This window comes from Megalops cyprinoides, chromosome 14 (genome assembly GCF_013368585.1).
Source record: "Megalops cyprinoides isolate fMegCyp1 chromosome 14, fMegCyp1.pri, whole genome shotgun sequence".
Taxonomy (NCBI): domain Eukaryota; kingdom Metazoa; phylum Chordata; class Actinopteri; order Elopiformes; family Megalopidae; genus Megalops; species Megalops cyprinoides.
In genome coordinates, this window is record NC_050596.1 from 19,668,220 (window position 1) to 19,683,686 (window position 15,467).

At 43.9% G+C, this 15,467-nt stretch overlaps 1 protein-coding gene across 1 annotated transcript in view; it reads right to left on the minus strand.

Annotated features, from left to right (window-relative positions):
• fam207a (family with sequence similarity 207 member A) overlaps nucleotides 1-13,087 on the minus strand; it is a 35,666-nt gene extending 22,579 nt beyond the window's left edge. Inside the window, exons 1-2 of the mRNA XM_036545325.1 lie at nucleotides 12,715-13,087; nucleotides 12,439-12,550 (exon numbers count right to left, since the gene is read on the minus strand). Of these exons, the coding sequence (XP_036401218.1) occupies nucleotides 12,439-12,550; nucleotides 12,715-12,939 (337 nt within the window). The 5' untranslated portion in view covers nucleotides 12,940-13,087. The remainder of the gene's footprint in view (nucleotides 1-12,438; nucleotides 12,551-12,714) is intronic.
• Between the last annotated feature and the right edge of the window lie 2,380 nt (nucleotides 13,088-15,467).

Here is a 15,467-nt window from a genome sequence, read left to right on the forward strand (position 1 = left end):
CACGCACGCACGCACGCACACACACTATGTTTCTTGCTAAAGAGCTTCATTTGGCTTGTTCACAACAGGCACAGGCACATTTTCCATCCAATTAGAAATCTTGGCTCTTCACAGCAAAACACTAGAATTGGTTCAAATCAGCCAGTCGTTATTCACAAACATAATGGCTCAACCCATTTTGTGGTTCATGAAGCCTCAGTTTCATAATACTCACTCAGGGGGAAAAAATAAGTGGGTCACCTCTCAGACATCGCTCTCAAATTCTCATATGTAATCTGCCAATGACCAACATCACACCAGTGTGGAACACACTGGCTTTGTTTTGCTGGGAATAGGGGTGAGTGGGTCCTCCAGGGTTTCCTCATCTCGCCCCTCTTTAACACACTGTACTTCATTGGGCACCACATGCCATCAGAGGAGCAGTGACAATCCCAACGAGTGCCCACCCCACAGCAGTGCGCATAAAAACATAAAAAAATAATAAAATTCACAAGTAAAACACACCCTTCCGTGCTCGTGCCAATCATGGATAATGTTGCATGAGCTCTGAAATAAATAGCACTTCATACAAAAAAATAATGAAGGAAGTTATTGCTATGCTGACATTACTGATGTTCTGCTGCCAGACATCATATTCTGCAGTGTATGGCCTTCATTCCAGTAGACTGAGAGAGATAACACCCGCCCCTCCCTGTCCCCCACCCTGCATTGCAACAGACTTTCTAATGCCCACATCCCACTAGTCTAATACCCAATCCCCCACCCCACTCAAAACAGCACATACAGAGCACTATATTGATTTTCTTTAGGTGATTTTTTCTGCACCATCCTAAATCCTCAAGATACAGCATCTCTTTATTGAGGGAGTACTGGGGAATCAGCAGGGATGACACAAACACATTCTGACAACATATATCTTACAAACAATCATTTACAAGACCAAATAAGCAATATAAAGGGGGTTAAAAAAGATCTTTCACAATGTTCTTAAAGGTTTCCCAACTTGCTAGAACAATGCTTTAAAGTTTTATTCCAGTTACTTGCGACAGCACAGCCCAATGGAAAAGGCCCGCTGGCCACTGTCTGTCAGGGGAGTCTGGGTACCGATTCTAAGTACAATGAACTCTGCCGCATTTGGGGCCAGGCAACACCAGACTGCTGCAGATGGAAGATGCCGGATGACAGGTGCCACTCAAACCTTTCGTACAGCATGCGGGAGGGTGGCTGCAGAGGCATCTAGGGCGTGGTCACCGGAGGTGTCGTCAGGAGGACCCTGGCATGACGGCGCAGCTGGATAACTCTGTCCTTGTCTCAGTGTGTGACGCGCCCTTGCTGTGGAACAAACACCCGGGAGAACTGTCCACGCCCGCGTCCTTCGGTGACGCAGGTACCGACCTTCTTTTATTCACACCTCCCAGGCGACCTCGGTGTTCCTGCCAGGTCTGTCTTGGGACAGGCTGTACACAGGAAGGGGGCATGGTATGTGGAATGATGCACTGCGTGCTCCCAGGCTCTCTACTGCCCCCTGAAGGCCACAGCCTGTTACATCACTATAAGATGTGCGGAGTAAGATGTAAGGGGAAGTCGGTCATCAGCTGTAGATATTAACACCAGAATTATTAATTCTTGATACCAGCCCTAACTGACAAACCAGACGTGAATCAATGAACAGTCGTGCATTTCATTTAAATTAGCAGCCGGCTGAGATTTCATTACATATAACATATCTAAAATGTTGCTGTGCTGTTTAGCATGTAGTTCAATGGTTGAGACTTTGGTCCACTGTTTTGAAATGGTGATTTAAATGGCAGTGTAGCATGGTGGTAAGGAGCAGGACTCATAACCAAAAGGCTGCTGCTTCGATTCCCCACTGGGGCACAGCTGCTGTACCATTGGGCAAAGTAAATATCCAGCTGTAAAATGGATAACTTGTAAAAACTGTAACCTATGTAAGTTGCTCTGGATAGCAGTGTCTGCTAAAAGACTGTAATGTAATGAGATTAAATACACACTAAATCACTTCGCTGTGTTGTTAATTTCTGAGGTGCTGATTTCATGTTAAACCAAAAATAGAAAAGATGATGTCAATCAGCAATGAAAAGAGCCATTTCTTTCGGCAAGTTTTGACTGGCACACTTATCCACCACCTTCTGCCCTGCGCTCTTCAAGCTTTTAACGTAATTTGTTCTCCCCTACCACAGTGAGTGCATGTATAAACCTGATTCTGGTGTAGCACATTTAAGGAAGCAAGGTCAGCAGATATTCTCGATCCATCCCTTGGCAAAAGCCTTTGGAATGCTGCCAGCCACCTTGTTCTTGAGCAGTGGGTCACCTCCACAATTGCACGGGGAGCCGCAGGGGGCGGGGGAGGAGGGGCTCCTGTCATGGAGGACCACCCAAAGCCGTCAGCTTCTCTGTGGGGCCGGTGACATTGTTGGGGGGTGTGGGGGTGAGTGTATGGTGCACAAAGCAGGAAATTGACAAGAGTCAGCAGTAAGTGGGACAAAACTTGCAACCAAAGAGGTGCCTGCAGCTCATCTGGAGCTCCGCCTTCAGGAAGGGGTGGGCGGAGAGGGTGGGTGTGGCCTATAGGAAAAACACTTCTGCTTTACTCATAATGCTCACCTTCATCCTGACAGCACCAGACTCGCATGTCAAATGCGATTAACATTTGAAACCCAGTATGGCTGCGAGTGACTTCTAATTGGAGGATGACTTCAGTGGAGGTTGGGCTCTGTCCTGTGTCACCCGGGTCATAAGGACATAAGGAAAGTTCGATGGAAAAACCACACAAGGACAAAACAGCTGGCGGGTCATCTGTGGTCACTCTCACCAGGAAAAAAAAAAAAAAACTTGTCCTCTATATAGGATTTGCACAGATCGCAGCACCCAAGGACGAGCAGGCATCGGACCACTGGACCACTTCATTTCCATTATGGATACCCAGCAGACTGAGAGAAGTGTGGCAGGTCCAGAGGCTACCACACTAAGCCCATAAACACACCTGGATTCACTCCAGACCAAGCGGAGCACTTCAGATTTACCGCCGTTTAAAGTTCAGCAAAGGTGAGTTTTAGGGCAACTGTTCAATAATGTATTGATGAGCAGTGAGCCATGAATACTGATCAACCTCAAGGGACGGACAGTAGAGGAAGATGACAATACAAGGGGCTCTCTGTGGATTTGTAGCTATTTTTTGCAGAGAGACACAGACATACTCAGACAATGAAAAAGTCCTTGTGAAGAAGAATGGCTATGAAATTCATAAACACAGCAGCATACTAATAACTCAAGGGAGCTTCCACGCCATAGACTTTTCCTCTGAATTGGTCTTATTCTTTTCCATTTATGGTGTAGAAAAGAATCAGGGTTGACACAAGCAGAGGACCTTTAGTGACACAGGCAGGACTCAAGGAAGGAGGGATGACATCATTAGTTTTTCAACGCTAATTTCAGATAATGTTCAAAAACAGCACACTTCAAGGGCATTCACTACAGATCTCTCAAAGGTTCCAAGAATCCACACTGATTATGACATGGCACATCTCTCACGTTTTCTTTCCTCTCACAAAAAAAGCAAATCCTCAAGGAAATGTTTGGAAAATGAACCAAACACCAGATCAGAACAGTTAAAAATCCTAAAAACCCCCTCTGCCCTGAAAAGTAGGGGGAATTGAGCCTAACCAATGCCTCCCATGGGAAGAGGCCTTGCTCTCGCCCTCAGTGATGACTCAATATGTCGACCACAGCCTCACCTGATTCACATCGAGCGCTCCCTCGTGTGACACTTCCACAGAGAGAGAATGGCTTGTGTTGTCACCAGGCTGCCTGCACTCTTGACTAAGAGAGAGGGTCTCCTTTGTCTCATTCTGCAATTATGCAGAAGCGCCTCCTCTCTTCACAGACGACCAGAATCTGGGTCTCCCTCATCGTGACACAACTGGCTGCCCCTGCAGACAGGGAGCGGCACTTCAACCCCGTCCATCTGGTGGAGCAGCGGTCGCCATGACAACTTATGCCCTAACCAGCTCGCAAGAGACGGAGGGGTCTCTGATATCAGACTGAGGACCTCAAGTAACTGGCAAATTTCACCAGGGACCTTAAGGCTGCAGAACAACTGGCTCTTTCTCTCTCTCTCTCCCTCCATCTTCAGCTGCCACCACCGTCATCCTCTGTCTCATCCACTTGCTTTTCCAGTGTCCTGTGCCTTCTTTGACCAATACAAAGTTACAAATAACCATGTAAGCTCTGTTCTGCTGGTCCATTCCGTGCTGCATGCTAGGTAAAACACAATAAGGATAAAGCAGACTGCCTTGGTTTTACTATTGGTCCCATTACTCCAAATGTCCATGACTTTACTCTGTTACTTGTTCAGACTAATAGTATCAACAGAAACACAGTCAGAAAGTCAGTCCATTAGCAGTTGGCCGTGATACCACAAACGGGGCACCCTCCCAAAGCCCTTCAGTACCAAAGCCCTTTACCAGCTGCATTTTTGTGAGATGTTTGACTAGTTTAGCTTCACAGTGGTCAGGATGGTCATTACCATCCCCTGCTGCAGGAATAGCTATCTTTCTGTGTAAAGAGCCATGTCGTATGATTGTAATCCTGTAAAAAAAAAAAAAAAAAAAAAAAAAAAAACAAAGACCCAGCAGGGTTCCCATGACAACATTACAAAGGAGAGTGCATCATGAAATCGGCAATTCATCTGTGAAGTGTTCTTTGCTTTGTGTGAAGCACTTGTGTTAACTGATATCCGCTTGCGTGCTTTCAAATGAGAAACTTCTTTCAAAGACAAGTAGGGGAGCAGACGGTCAAAGCAGTCTGATCCAAAATGCAAAAAGCACAGCCGGCAGACTGTGGGGAGAGCCGAAATCCACTGGCTGCACACAAAGGTGGATGTCACTGAAATGCTATGTTTAAGAAGACTGCTGGAAACCAAAGTCCTGAAAGGCAGCGATGACATGTTAATCCCGCCTTTGTTTGAATTTGCTGTTATTCAGTTGCCAGGATGTTCTCATTGTGCTTATACTGTGTGGGGTTGATTTGACCTTCTCAAAAGAAATTCACTCAAAAATGTCTGAGCAACTTACCCCTTCCTCTCTTTCACAACAGGGCTTTTAAAATATAGTCAAATTACTGACATCAGTAAAAACCAAACCGGTTAAATACAACTACAGTGCCTTTAAAAGAGGACATCATGCGATTAGAAGACTCAGAAAAAAGTACCCAAAAACCCACTGTCAGACTGCAACAGTCAAGAACACCAGGAATGTTGACCAGTCAGGACGCAGGCTTTGGCTAAACACTCCATGCCTGACACACCAATCCATAACTGTGTCACCATACAAAGGGCATACTTGTCACTGCCAAGCCTCCCGGGACAAAATCACCCTGACGGTGAATGTATTGAGGACTTAATTGACCGCTACAGCCCGAGTCACGGTGACGCAGGCTTTCTGAGTCACATTAGCGTGCCGTGCTGGTGTCCAGAGGTCACTCCGATCTGTCTCACGCTCCGCTGCAGAGACCCGCCTGCGTTCACACTCCTCCCCTTGCATAGCTGGCTGCTAATTCCATTAATGAAAACGACCCTAGTTTAATCGCCCTCGCTACGCTGTCCCAATGCGCTCTTGTTCGTTTGTTCAAGGTTCATTTAATTAGGCCCTCCGTCGGTCCAAGGAGAGAGCTCCAAGCTGCTACTGTCTGTCAGGTCTGTCCCTTTCAAAAGAAGGCAGGAACTCATACCTACCTGCTTAGGTGTGAACAAACTCCTTTCCCACCCCTTAAAAAAAAAAATCATATCTATTTCTTGATGTTTATATCTCAAGAACCTCCTAGCAGTTACTGGGCTGGGAAAACCAAACAATATGCACTGTGTTGGAGAGGCCAGGGAACAGAGAGGTCTTTGTAAGAGAAGATCAGGTCTATCTGCATTGCAGGCAGGTCACGAGTGCACAGCCCTGGAGGTACTGCAAATGAATGGGCCAAATGACTTTCACACAGTGGAAATGAAAGTAAATGGATAAAAAACAAACTGCCAAGTGTATGTTTTTCTTCTCCTGCCTCAACTCAAGCCGCACACAGAATTCTGAAGAGAACGCCAGCCCTGGTCACATTAAATGATCATTACATAAAATATGCTACGCACACGATCACATTAAATGTAGGAACACAAAATCAGCTTAAATCAAAACAACCGTTACTGCTCATTACAAGGAAGGGCTGCTAGATTGCTAGATTCTGCTGACAGATGTTTAAGAGGCCAACAGGGACTCACTGAGGTCCTTCAAATGAGTAGTCTTGGCGTACAGTCATTTTTGTGAGGCTGCAACTGGCGCATGTGTGGTAGTGTTCACAGGTCCAGTCCCAGTAAAACAGTATGGTCTTTGTAGCTGTGACTTTTCAAAATGGCTGCCAAGGCAACACACACGTTGTCAGCTGCCTAATGGACGACAGGTACCCACCGACCGAATGAGGGGTCGTCCTGCAGCCCTCGAAATGGACACGCTTCAGGTCATTATAGGGTAGTGGGCAGCAGCAGCAGCAGACCCACAAAGCAATTTCTGAACAGCAAGGAAAAGGCCAGCCTTGCGTACCTGGCCCACACAGAGAGACGTGTGCGGTGTCCTAGGCTGGCCTCTTTATCAGCAGTCACAGCGCAAACCACTCAGTCCTCCTGTCCTCACAGCACACAACAGGCAGATAGGCATCTGGAAGCAGCCATTATCTGCTCCCGGGCACTGGAACCAGCCCCCCAAGGCAGGTCACACAGGAAGACTGCGGCTCTGCAAGCAAGCTAGACTGACCATGCTCACTATGTAGTATGTCACTGAGATCACGCGTTGGATATGACCTTCCTTTGCTGAAGTCCATTAAAGTCAAAAGCTGCATACTCATTCATAAGAATAAAGGATTAGCAGAGCACAAAGAAGGTACTCCTGCTGATATAACAGGTGCAATAGTGTACAAAAGAATCATTGGTAATATGCCTGGACAGGAGCAGCAATAGTGTATGTATTTGCATGTCAACCTGTCAAATAGAAACAGGCCATATTTTTTGGAATGTCTTAATCAACTGAGAAAGGACATGACACAACAGGTATACCAGGCGATTTTTTGTTTTTTTTGCAGTGTGCTTGCTGCTGTTTAATAATGCAATGCATGTTTTCATTTTGCAGGACCATTTACTCGTACCCTGTCCTGGGGTGAACTGCTTATTTTGCAACCCACTTTTTGGAAAGCTAATTTGAAACATGACAAAACAGACGAGGTGAGGTCGGCCGAGCTTATATTTAACTTCACGCTTCCTGTTGTCTGTCAGATGTTTAATGCGAAATGTGGGGCTCCTTTCACTGATGAAACATCAGCTCTGTCACAAAGCATTAGCCAGCACTCGTACTGAGCAGGTCTGACGTAACCTCAGAGGCCCTCGTGATGGAATGAGAAGGCAAGGAGCTCGAGGGATAGTTCACGAGTGAAACCAGGTCTTTACGTTATCTTTCTGTCTCCCCCACTCCAAGAAATGATCACATCCGGAAGTGCAATGAAAGCACAACCATTATCCACACAGTTCCAGCTGGCCTTTATATAGTTATAACAAGGAATCTTCCTTTGGAAAAAGGTTTTCCCAAAAAGGAAAAAATGAAGTAAACATGGTGATGTCTCACTGTGGATGACACCCTATGCTTATTTTTCAATGAGAATACCTCACCGGTGGCAATCTGAGGAGCTGTGGAGCTGGATTAGCGATGTTTACATTACCCACGCTGCCGTGCGAATCCGCCAGAAAGATCATTTCCGCGCAGCATCTCACTTTATTCTACTGCTTGCCAACTGCACGTCACGCAAACCGCCCGCTTCTTCAAATCAGACCAAAAACCCACACACTTTCCTGGCTGCCAGTGTTTTGCGTACTCTTGGAAAAAAACAATGGTGCTGCCATACACACTTGGTTGCTTTAATCCCCGTTAACCCATGTGAACATTCACCACTGACACCTCTTCTCTGAACTCACAGGGGCTTTCCAACGCTGATTCACACCTCAGGGCTCACAAGCGATCAAACGTGTTGCAGTGAGGACTATAAAGATGCAGGCTCCTTCACCAACAAGGCCGGGCTGCGGTGGTCCTCACAGCGCGATTCACAAAAACCTTCAGCGACAAGCCGCAGTTTACCCAACATTCCATGTGATCCTGGCATTCCTTACTCAGAGGAAATGGGTTTGGCTGGCCCCGAGATCCGGCTCTCATGAGGTTTACCGCCATTTTCGCCGCACTTCTTTCAGAGGACTTGGCAGCGCCTTAAAGGCAGCCACGCTCTAAAATTACGAATTCCGTTTATTTCACTGTAATTAAACTCCCTCCTGGATCCCGCTATAAGATGTGTGCGACCGGTGAGCGTGCTTGGTATGAGGGAGGATTACGCACATGAGACGGCAGCCAATCGGTGGTGGACCACAGGAATCCAAAGCTGTGGCAAGGAAAGAGGAAAAGCGCGGAATGTGCGGGAACTGCCGCTGGCAGCCGGTCCAACTGGGGAAAACAGATACCTAGGAATTATTTCATTATTCGTTCCAGCATAAAATCGATACCAATTCAAATGCGCGCAGGCAAGCCCTTATTTAGTCATGTGCTCTTCGATGTGGTTTAACTGGGGTGCATTTTATTTCGATACAACCCACGCTGTGCCAACTTATCTGGAAAAGGTGCCGGCGGAACACTGTTTTCTGCACATTTGAAGGATTCCGTCATCCTGTTCTCTGGCAAAGGCGCTGAGCGTGTTGGCTTTGACAGCGCAGTATGCGGCAGTGCGACATGGTGCAGAGCAGGGAGGTACGCGGCTGTAGTTCACAGGAACCTTCAGAGATGCACGTGGAGGCCGCCCAGGCAGACAGAGGGAGAGGTGCAAATGCATTCTATCTGCCAATAAATATGCTGAGCAATAACACTGAGACTCTGTCCGGTAATTAAATTGATCCAATTAAAACCGTCTGACAAGAGTGTATTGGCACAGCCACCAGCAGCACCCTGTGGGGAATTCAAAAACAGGGCAGAGGATGATTCAGAAAAAGCACCAGATTAAGAGGGTAAAATCTGCTACGTGGATTCGTGACCAGAGGGCCATAGGTTCACATCCCATTTTCTGCTCTTCTCTGACTCCTTGTGGAGCACTGAGGAACACCACTGTAATACTCCAGATAGGCTCCTTAGAACTTAGGCCTCCTCAGTGAAGACACAAAATCATCAAAGATGTCATCTAAGATGCCAGAGTCAAATGCACTGTAATAAAGTTGGTGCTGAACATAGTGCTCCTCCCAGTACATGTGCCACTGTGCTCAGTTAATCTGAAAAGGTTTTTTTTTTTCTTCTGAACAGCACTTTCCCATAAGATTACATGGCGGTTTTGATTGAGGAGAGGGGTTAAATCAAATGGAACAAATGGTAACAAATGGAAGAACTGTTCCTCTTTTGCTCAAGTTAAAAAACAGTTTATTAGAAGCTGTAGCACCAGGCATTTCTCTCACAAACTGTTCCCTTTACTGGTTTGAAGTAAAAATTTCAACGTACGGATTCCCCCAAAGCTTTCACCCTCTCTTGCTGTCATACTTCAGAAATGCAATGTCTGTGTTCATGAAGCTCTTTCATAAGTGAAAGTTAGCACTGAGGCTGAGGATGGAAAAACAATCCCTCCACATATGGAGTGCTGGAGGAAAAAGCACATTAATCGAGCACCTCCTGTATTAAAACACCACCCACCCCTGTCAGCCTATGGCTTCAGTTCAGGGGACCTTCTATTACAGGCTTCCTCCTGACAGAGAGGTACCTGAATCATACCATACCACTTTCCCCAGAGAGCGTTCAATTCCCTGTCAGAGAGGAGCGACCCACGCACACAGCATCCACATCTCACCTGTTTCAAGCTCCTGACAGGTACCACCAAGCCCAGTGCAACTTCTAGCTCCAATCACGACCCCATTTTCACACTCACTCTTGGAAGCGAGCTACATCTTGGACCGTCCTCACAGAGGAGTTAAACGGAAAACTGCATCGCCTTGAACTTGCGAAGACAGAGGGAGTTAGTCCTCCTTAAATCAATCTCCTTTCTCCCACTTCTTCCCTGGCTATAGAACTCCACTCCAGCTAGCTCCCAGGTGAGAGACGAGCTACATGGGAGTGTTACTTGGACAGCAGCATGGCATACACATTAGGGACCAGGGCTGCAGGTTCTACCACCTGTTACTCTTTGAGCAAGATAATTAAACTGCACCAGAAACATACAAGCTGTAAAAACTAGAAATGAGAGGCAGGGACAGTTATTTCAGAAGTGCGTCAGCTACCCCACTACAATAAGAGCAGTATCTGGGGCATATACCTCACTCTCCATGAAGGCCTGGTTCTCCTTAATGAGGACATATAATGGAAAGAGTGCTGCTGTTCCACATCTGGACATAACCCATGAAGTTACTTGCCCCAAATGTGTAGGCCAAATATATGCTTTATTTTATATGAATAAATTTTTTAAAAAATGTATTGTAAAAGTGTGTAAAAACATTATCCCGATTCCAGCGCAATGGTAAATGTATTATGCAAAATGTTCAACAAATTAAAAAAGCTAACTTAGGGAGTAGCAGGTGTGTTGGCTTCAATGTAACACCAATGGAAGTTCCAGGCCAGCTCTGCCAGTAAATATTTAGGTGTTCACTTCAAATGCTGCCAAGATCAACACTGTTGTAAAACAGTTGCTGCCACCACCTGGCTATTAGATTGAAATGCTCACACAACATCAATACTTCCCTTTCATCATGGGTAAATACGACCTACAATAATCTCCTTATTATCCTCCTCTTTGATTCTTACACAGGCTATATGTACGTGGACAGATCGTACATCACAGCACTCTCTCAGCAGCTCGTAAACAGTGCAATTATTGCACTCTCAGATTTAATGCCATAATCAAAGCAGTTAACATCATAAAAGGTTGAGCTGATTATTCACAATTACTCTGCAATTAAACTGTTTTCATAATAGGGCGAGCAGAAACACTTTGAAGCAGACTGCTCCTCCTCCTAACCTGCAAATCCCAGGAGCGGAGACATGTTTGTGTTTGTCTACTCAGGGTTAATCTACAATCCTTCATACAGGAGCACTGATCCTAAAGATGCTGAATGAATTATAACCTCTGAACAACAGGATTTGCCACACACAAATGCACTGTAACAGTTTTAAATAAATGCATCTTGCAGTCTAGCTAGAAGTAAGATCTGATTGAAAACTTTTTAATCATGCTGTGTTCCCAGTGCTTAATGTTTGAACAATGCAGCAGACCTGGAATGAGGTAAGGAGTGCTAACAGACATGCTAGAAGCACAAAAAACTCAGGGAGCAAGCAGTTAAATTAAATGTTACTACAGCACATTTAGGTGTTTGGAGTTAACTTCAGAGAAGCAGTGAGAAGATAACAGCTTTGTAGAGGACCCGAGGATGAAGAGGCAAAGAGCACCAGGTTAAATATATCCTTACACCCAACCTTGACCAGGGCAGTACAGAAGCAACTCAGATCACCTGTAAAAATGACACAGTTTAGTAACCTGTATCACCAGGATCACCAGGGGATTTTGCATGGAGAGGAGATTGCCTCAACTTCTATGACAGAACAGCGCGACTGTCCAGAGGAAGATTTTTTTTTTTTTTTGAAGGAACGACACGCAACCAATCTATAAGTTAAACAAAACATGGAAACCTCTGTTTTAAAACGCTGCCACCTAGTGTCTACAACACTGTCTTTAGAGTTAGAGATCGTAGTAAGGCACCTAGCTCTGGATCCATTGCATTAGAAATCTGTCTCTGCCCACTGTTGCGTCTTGTTCAACCACCGGATCTGCTTCGTTCAAGACTTACGCAGAGACTTTTTAGCGTTGCCGAACCAAGAACAGACTCATTGTGTGTGCAAAGGTGATAAATGATCTCTACAGAATCTAACAGGATTGTGCACAGTAGTACAGCACTGCTTTACAGTACGCAATGTTGGGACAGGACTTGGATCCTCATATCATCCACCGACCGCAAAAGTATAATTACTGACTATAAGAGAGACAAGTATATAGAGTATTGACATTAAAGTATAAACTTTATAATAACTGTAAAGTTAAAAAATAACATTAAATTCAATACTCACAATATAATGCTATACAGGCATAAACTACGTACATTACATGTTTTCCAATCGATTCTTCTCAGTCAAGCACTTAATGCCACAGCTCTTCATGCATGTCTCGTAAGTTTTGTGCAGATACTCCGAGTTCTGTTTATCTTTTAAGCTGTGGAAGTTCCTACCTAGTCAGCTAACTATTTGAAAGTCGACGTTGGCTTTTAGGTGCGAGCAAAAACCATTAGTGAAATGTATATGGGCGAAACGGCTACAACATGGTCAGACTCACCTGACTGGACTGGAGTTACACTGGGTGCATCTTCAAACTTCAACGTCTGCACTAAAGCTTCGGGACTGATTTTGGTTCCCGAAAAGACTGATGAGGGAAAAACATCGAAACGCTATGGAGAGAAAACGGTTAATTACGAACCACTGCGGTTTAACTGGATATTCTGTTTGGTCATAGTTAACTTTAAAACCGAACACACGATCCGCTAACTTCGCGAAAACAAAGCTAGCCAATGTTACTGCACGTGTCGGTAAATAGGTTAACCAACCTTCTCACCTTTTCATTGTCGTTTTCACGCCTCTGTGTCTGTTTTTCCGAGGCGTCATCTGCAATGCTCGTCTTTATAAATTTGGGGAATAACGTTGAAGATTCTTTAGTGCCCACTGGTATCGGCGCTTCGTCCTGGCCCAACAACGATGTGGACCTCACTCCGCTGTCAGAACCAAGCTTCACTGCTGCCTGGTGAAGTTTCTGTCGTGTTCGCTTGATTTTCCCGACCATTTTACTCACACTCTTCGATCTTCTAATTGCACCAAAACGGTCTTTTGTCACGTCAGATCTCCCTAAAGTTTACAAAGAATATGTCAATACGATCACATACATACCTATCAACGTGGGAAGCAGAACATGAGCGCTACATATAATAGTGACCGGGGTAGACTAGGGTAGTTGTTAAGAGTTCCGCTGCGATTTCTTGCTGCTGATTATTCATTACTGCCCATATCCGGTAGGTAGAGTAGAATACTAAAATAAACCGGCGGTGTGAACGCAGGCCGCATCTCCACAAATCTTGAAGCGGTGTAGTGAAGAAGCAGACCACAAGGCAGATTTGTACCAATCATGCTGAAATCCATAAACCCCAACACCAACGTGTCAAGTCAGTGGAGAGGGGACAAAAAGAAAACAAAAGTGGTCAATATTATGGATGGACTGTGTATGGTTTTGTTTACTGTAGGAGTAACTTCAACGACAGCTGTAGATCCTCTTACATTGAAACAGCAGCGAAAACCTACTGAAGTGAATAATAATTACACAATTCAAAGATTTCAGTTCACATCCACTCTCACATTATTAATTTAACAATTTCAGATGGAGTATGGTTACAGTGGAAGTCAGTGTGTAGCCTATGGCCTAACAAAACGTAGCTCCAGTCGTGGAAGCTGTGTTATTTGACTGTAACAGAGAGTGAAGATTGATGAATGTATTGAAGTCTGTACAGTACGTTAACATTAAGTTAAGTTAGCGGTGTTGTGTCAGAAAGTCAAGTGTATTATGGGAAGGAGAGGCAATGAAGTAAAAAGGTTTCCTAACAAAACTGATATCCGTGATAACAATAACGTAATTACATTCCGGTGCTCATAATGAATGCAGTAAGGTGGTCCACAACAAAGAGGAGTAAGCGTGCCATTTCTCCTAAAACCTCTCTGTCCAAAGCACAGATCTAGAGTTAACAAATCTTGCCCAAGAATTTTAAATACTCTGAAATGCTCTGGAATTATGCTTTACTGAAGTAATTTATTGTTGGGGCCTCTACAAGCCCACATTTACCATTAGCAGTATTCATGAGGTATTGCTATCATGCTGTCCCTGTTTAAAGAAATCTATCCAAGGAGAATTTTTTTCTTCTTTATCTTTTCTTCATTTTAATATTTTAACTCCATGCCCACCATTTTGAATAACTGAAGTAGTCAGTGATGTGATCATGCTTGTGTTTTGCATAAATAGTATTATTTAGTTAATTGAGCATGCTGTCATGTAATGGTTGACTATGCTTGCAGTATCTACAACAGTTGTAGACAATTATATAATTTGGCACTTGAAAATTTGAAAAACTGTTTTGTTCTTCTTGTTGTTGATGTTAATGTTGTTGTTGCTGATGCTGCGTTAAAAGTCAATACACAGTAATTTGCAAGCTGCTGCTTGGCAAGAAAATGTAAATTAAAAAGTCATGTCTGCCATGGTGCTTTGTTGATAAAGGACTGGTTTTAGTGTAGGGAGGGAGTTAAAGTGATCTTTATCTGGTTATAAAAAGATTTAGGTGCCAGCTGTTAAATGGTATTATTGAGATATTTGGGATGTATGTAATGTTTTTAAAAGCAAATAGTTTTCCAGTGATTCATGTAAAATGTCTCCCTTCAGCTTGATGTTCAGTAAAAATAATTAATCATTGTATACGTCTGATTGGGGAAAGGAGTGTCACAAATTTAGAGCGCCAAAATGTTTTAGAACACTTCTTGCAACTGGTGGATTTATTGCTGTTGTGCAATTTGCAGGTAACATGTAACTACTTGAAAAAAGCAAATAAAAGCAAATTTTCTTTTCAAATTAATGTTTTAATTCATTTTAATTATTATTTTTTTGTCTTTGAAAATGCACCTGTCAAAAGTCACACACCTTGAAAACCTCTGTGCTGTGAATTGTCTCTGCTAATGGTGGGAAAGCACATCTATTTCAGTAAAGTATTTTAATCTTGATGCAAAACAGGAAGTAAGAGCTATCGACACTTGCTCTGTAGGTGTCAAGAGAAAGACTTTCCGCTAAATGTGCAACAATGCAGAATCCTGAACTTGGTGCTAGAACATGTTCATTCACATGAGCTGATCACAGACATACAGCAGATATTAAACAGTGTCATTTAAAATTTAAATGTGTTGATAATCAAGAAGTATTAGATTATGTAAAAGCGATTTTTTTAAGCTCTGTCTAACAGTTCAGTACTATAATTCAATGTAACTAAAACTGTGGGAACAAAAAATCTACCAGTGCTGCATATGTGCAGGTTTAGCTGAAATGTCACCACAACCAATGAGAATGACATAGGAGATGTAGCACTGTGTTATAGTTTCATTACATATATCATATAGCATATATCCTTATTCTTTCAATACTCCAGAGCTCAGTCAGTCATATTGTTAATATCAAATGTTCACAATTTCTCTGATGATTATATACATATCTCCATAAGTGGAAGAAAAATACCTATGAAAATCTTTCATAATGGATTTTAATTACCTGTTTTACAGTATTGG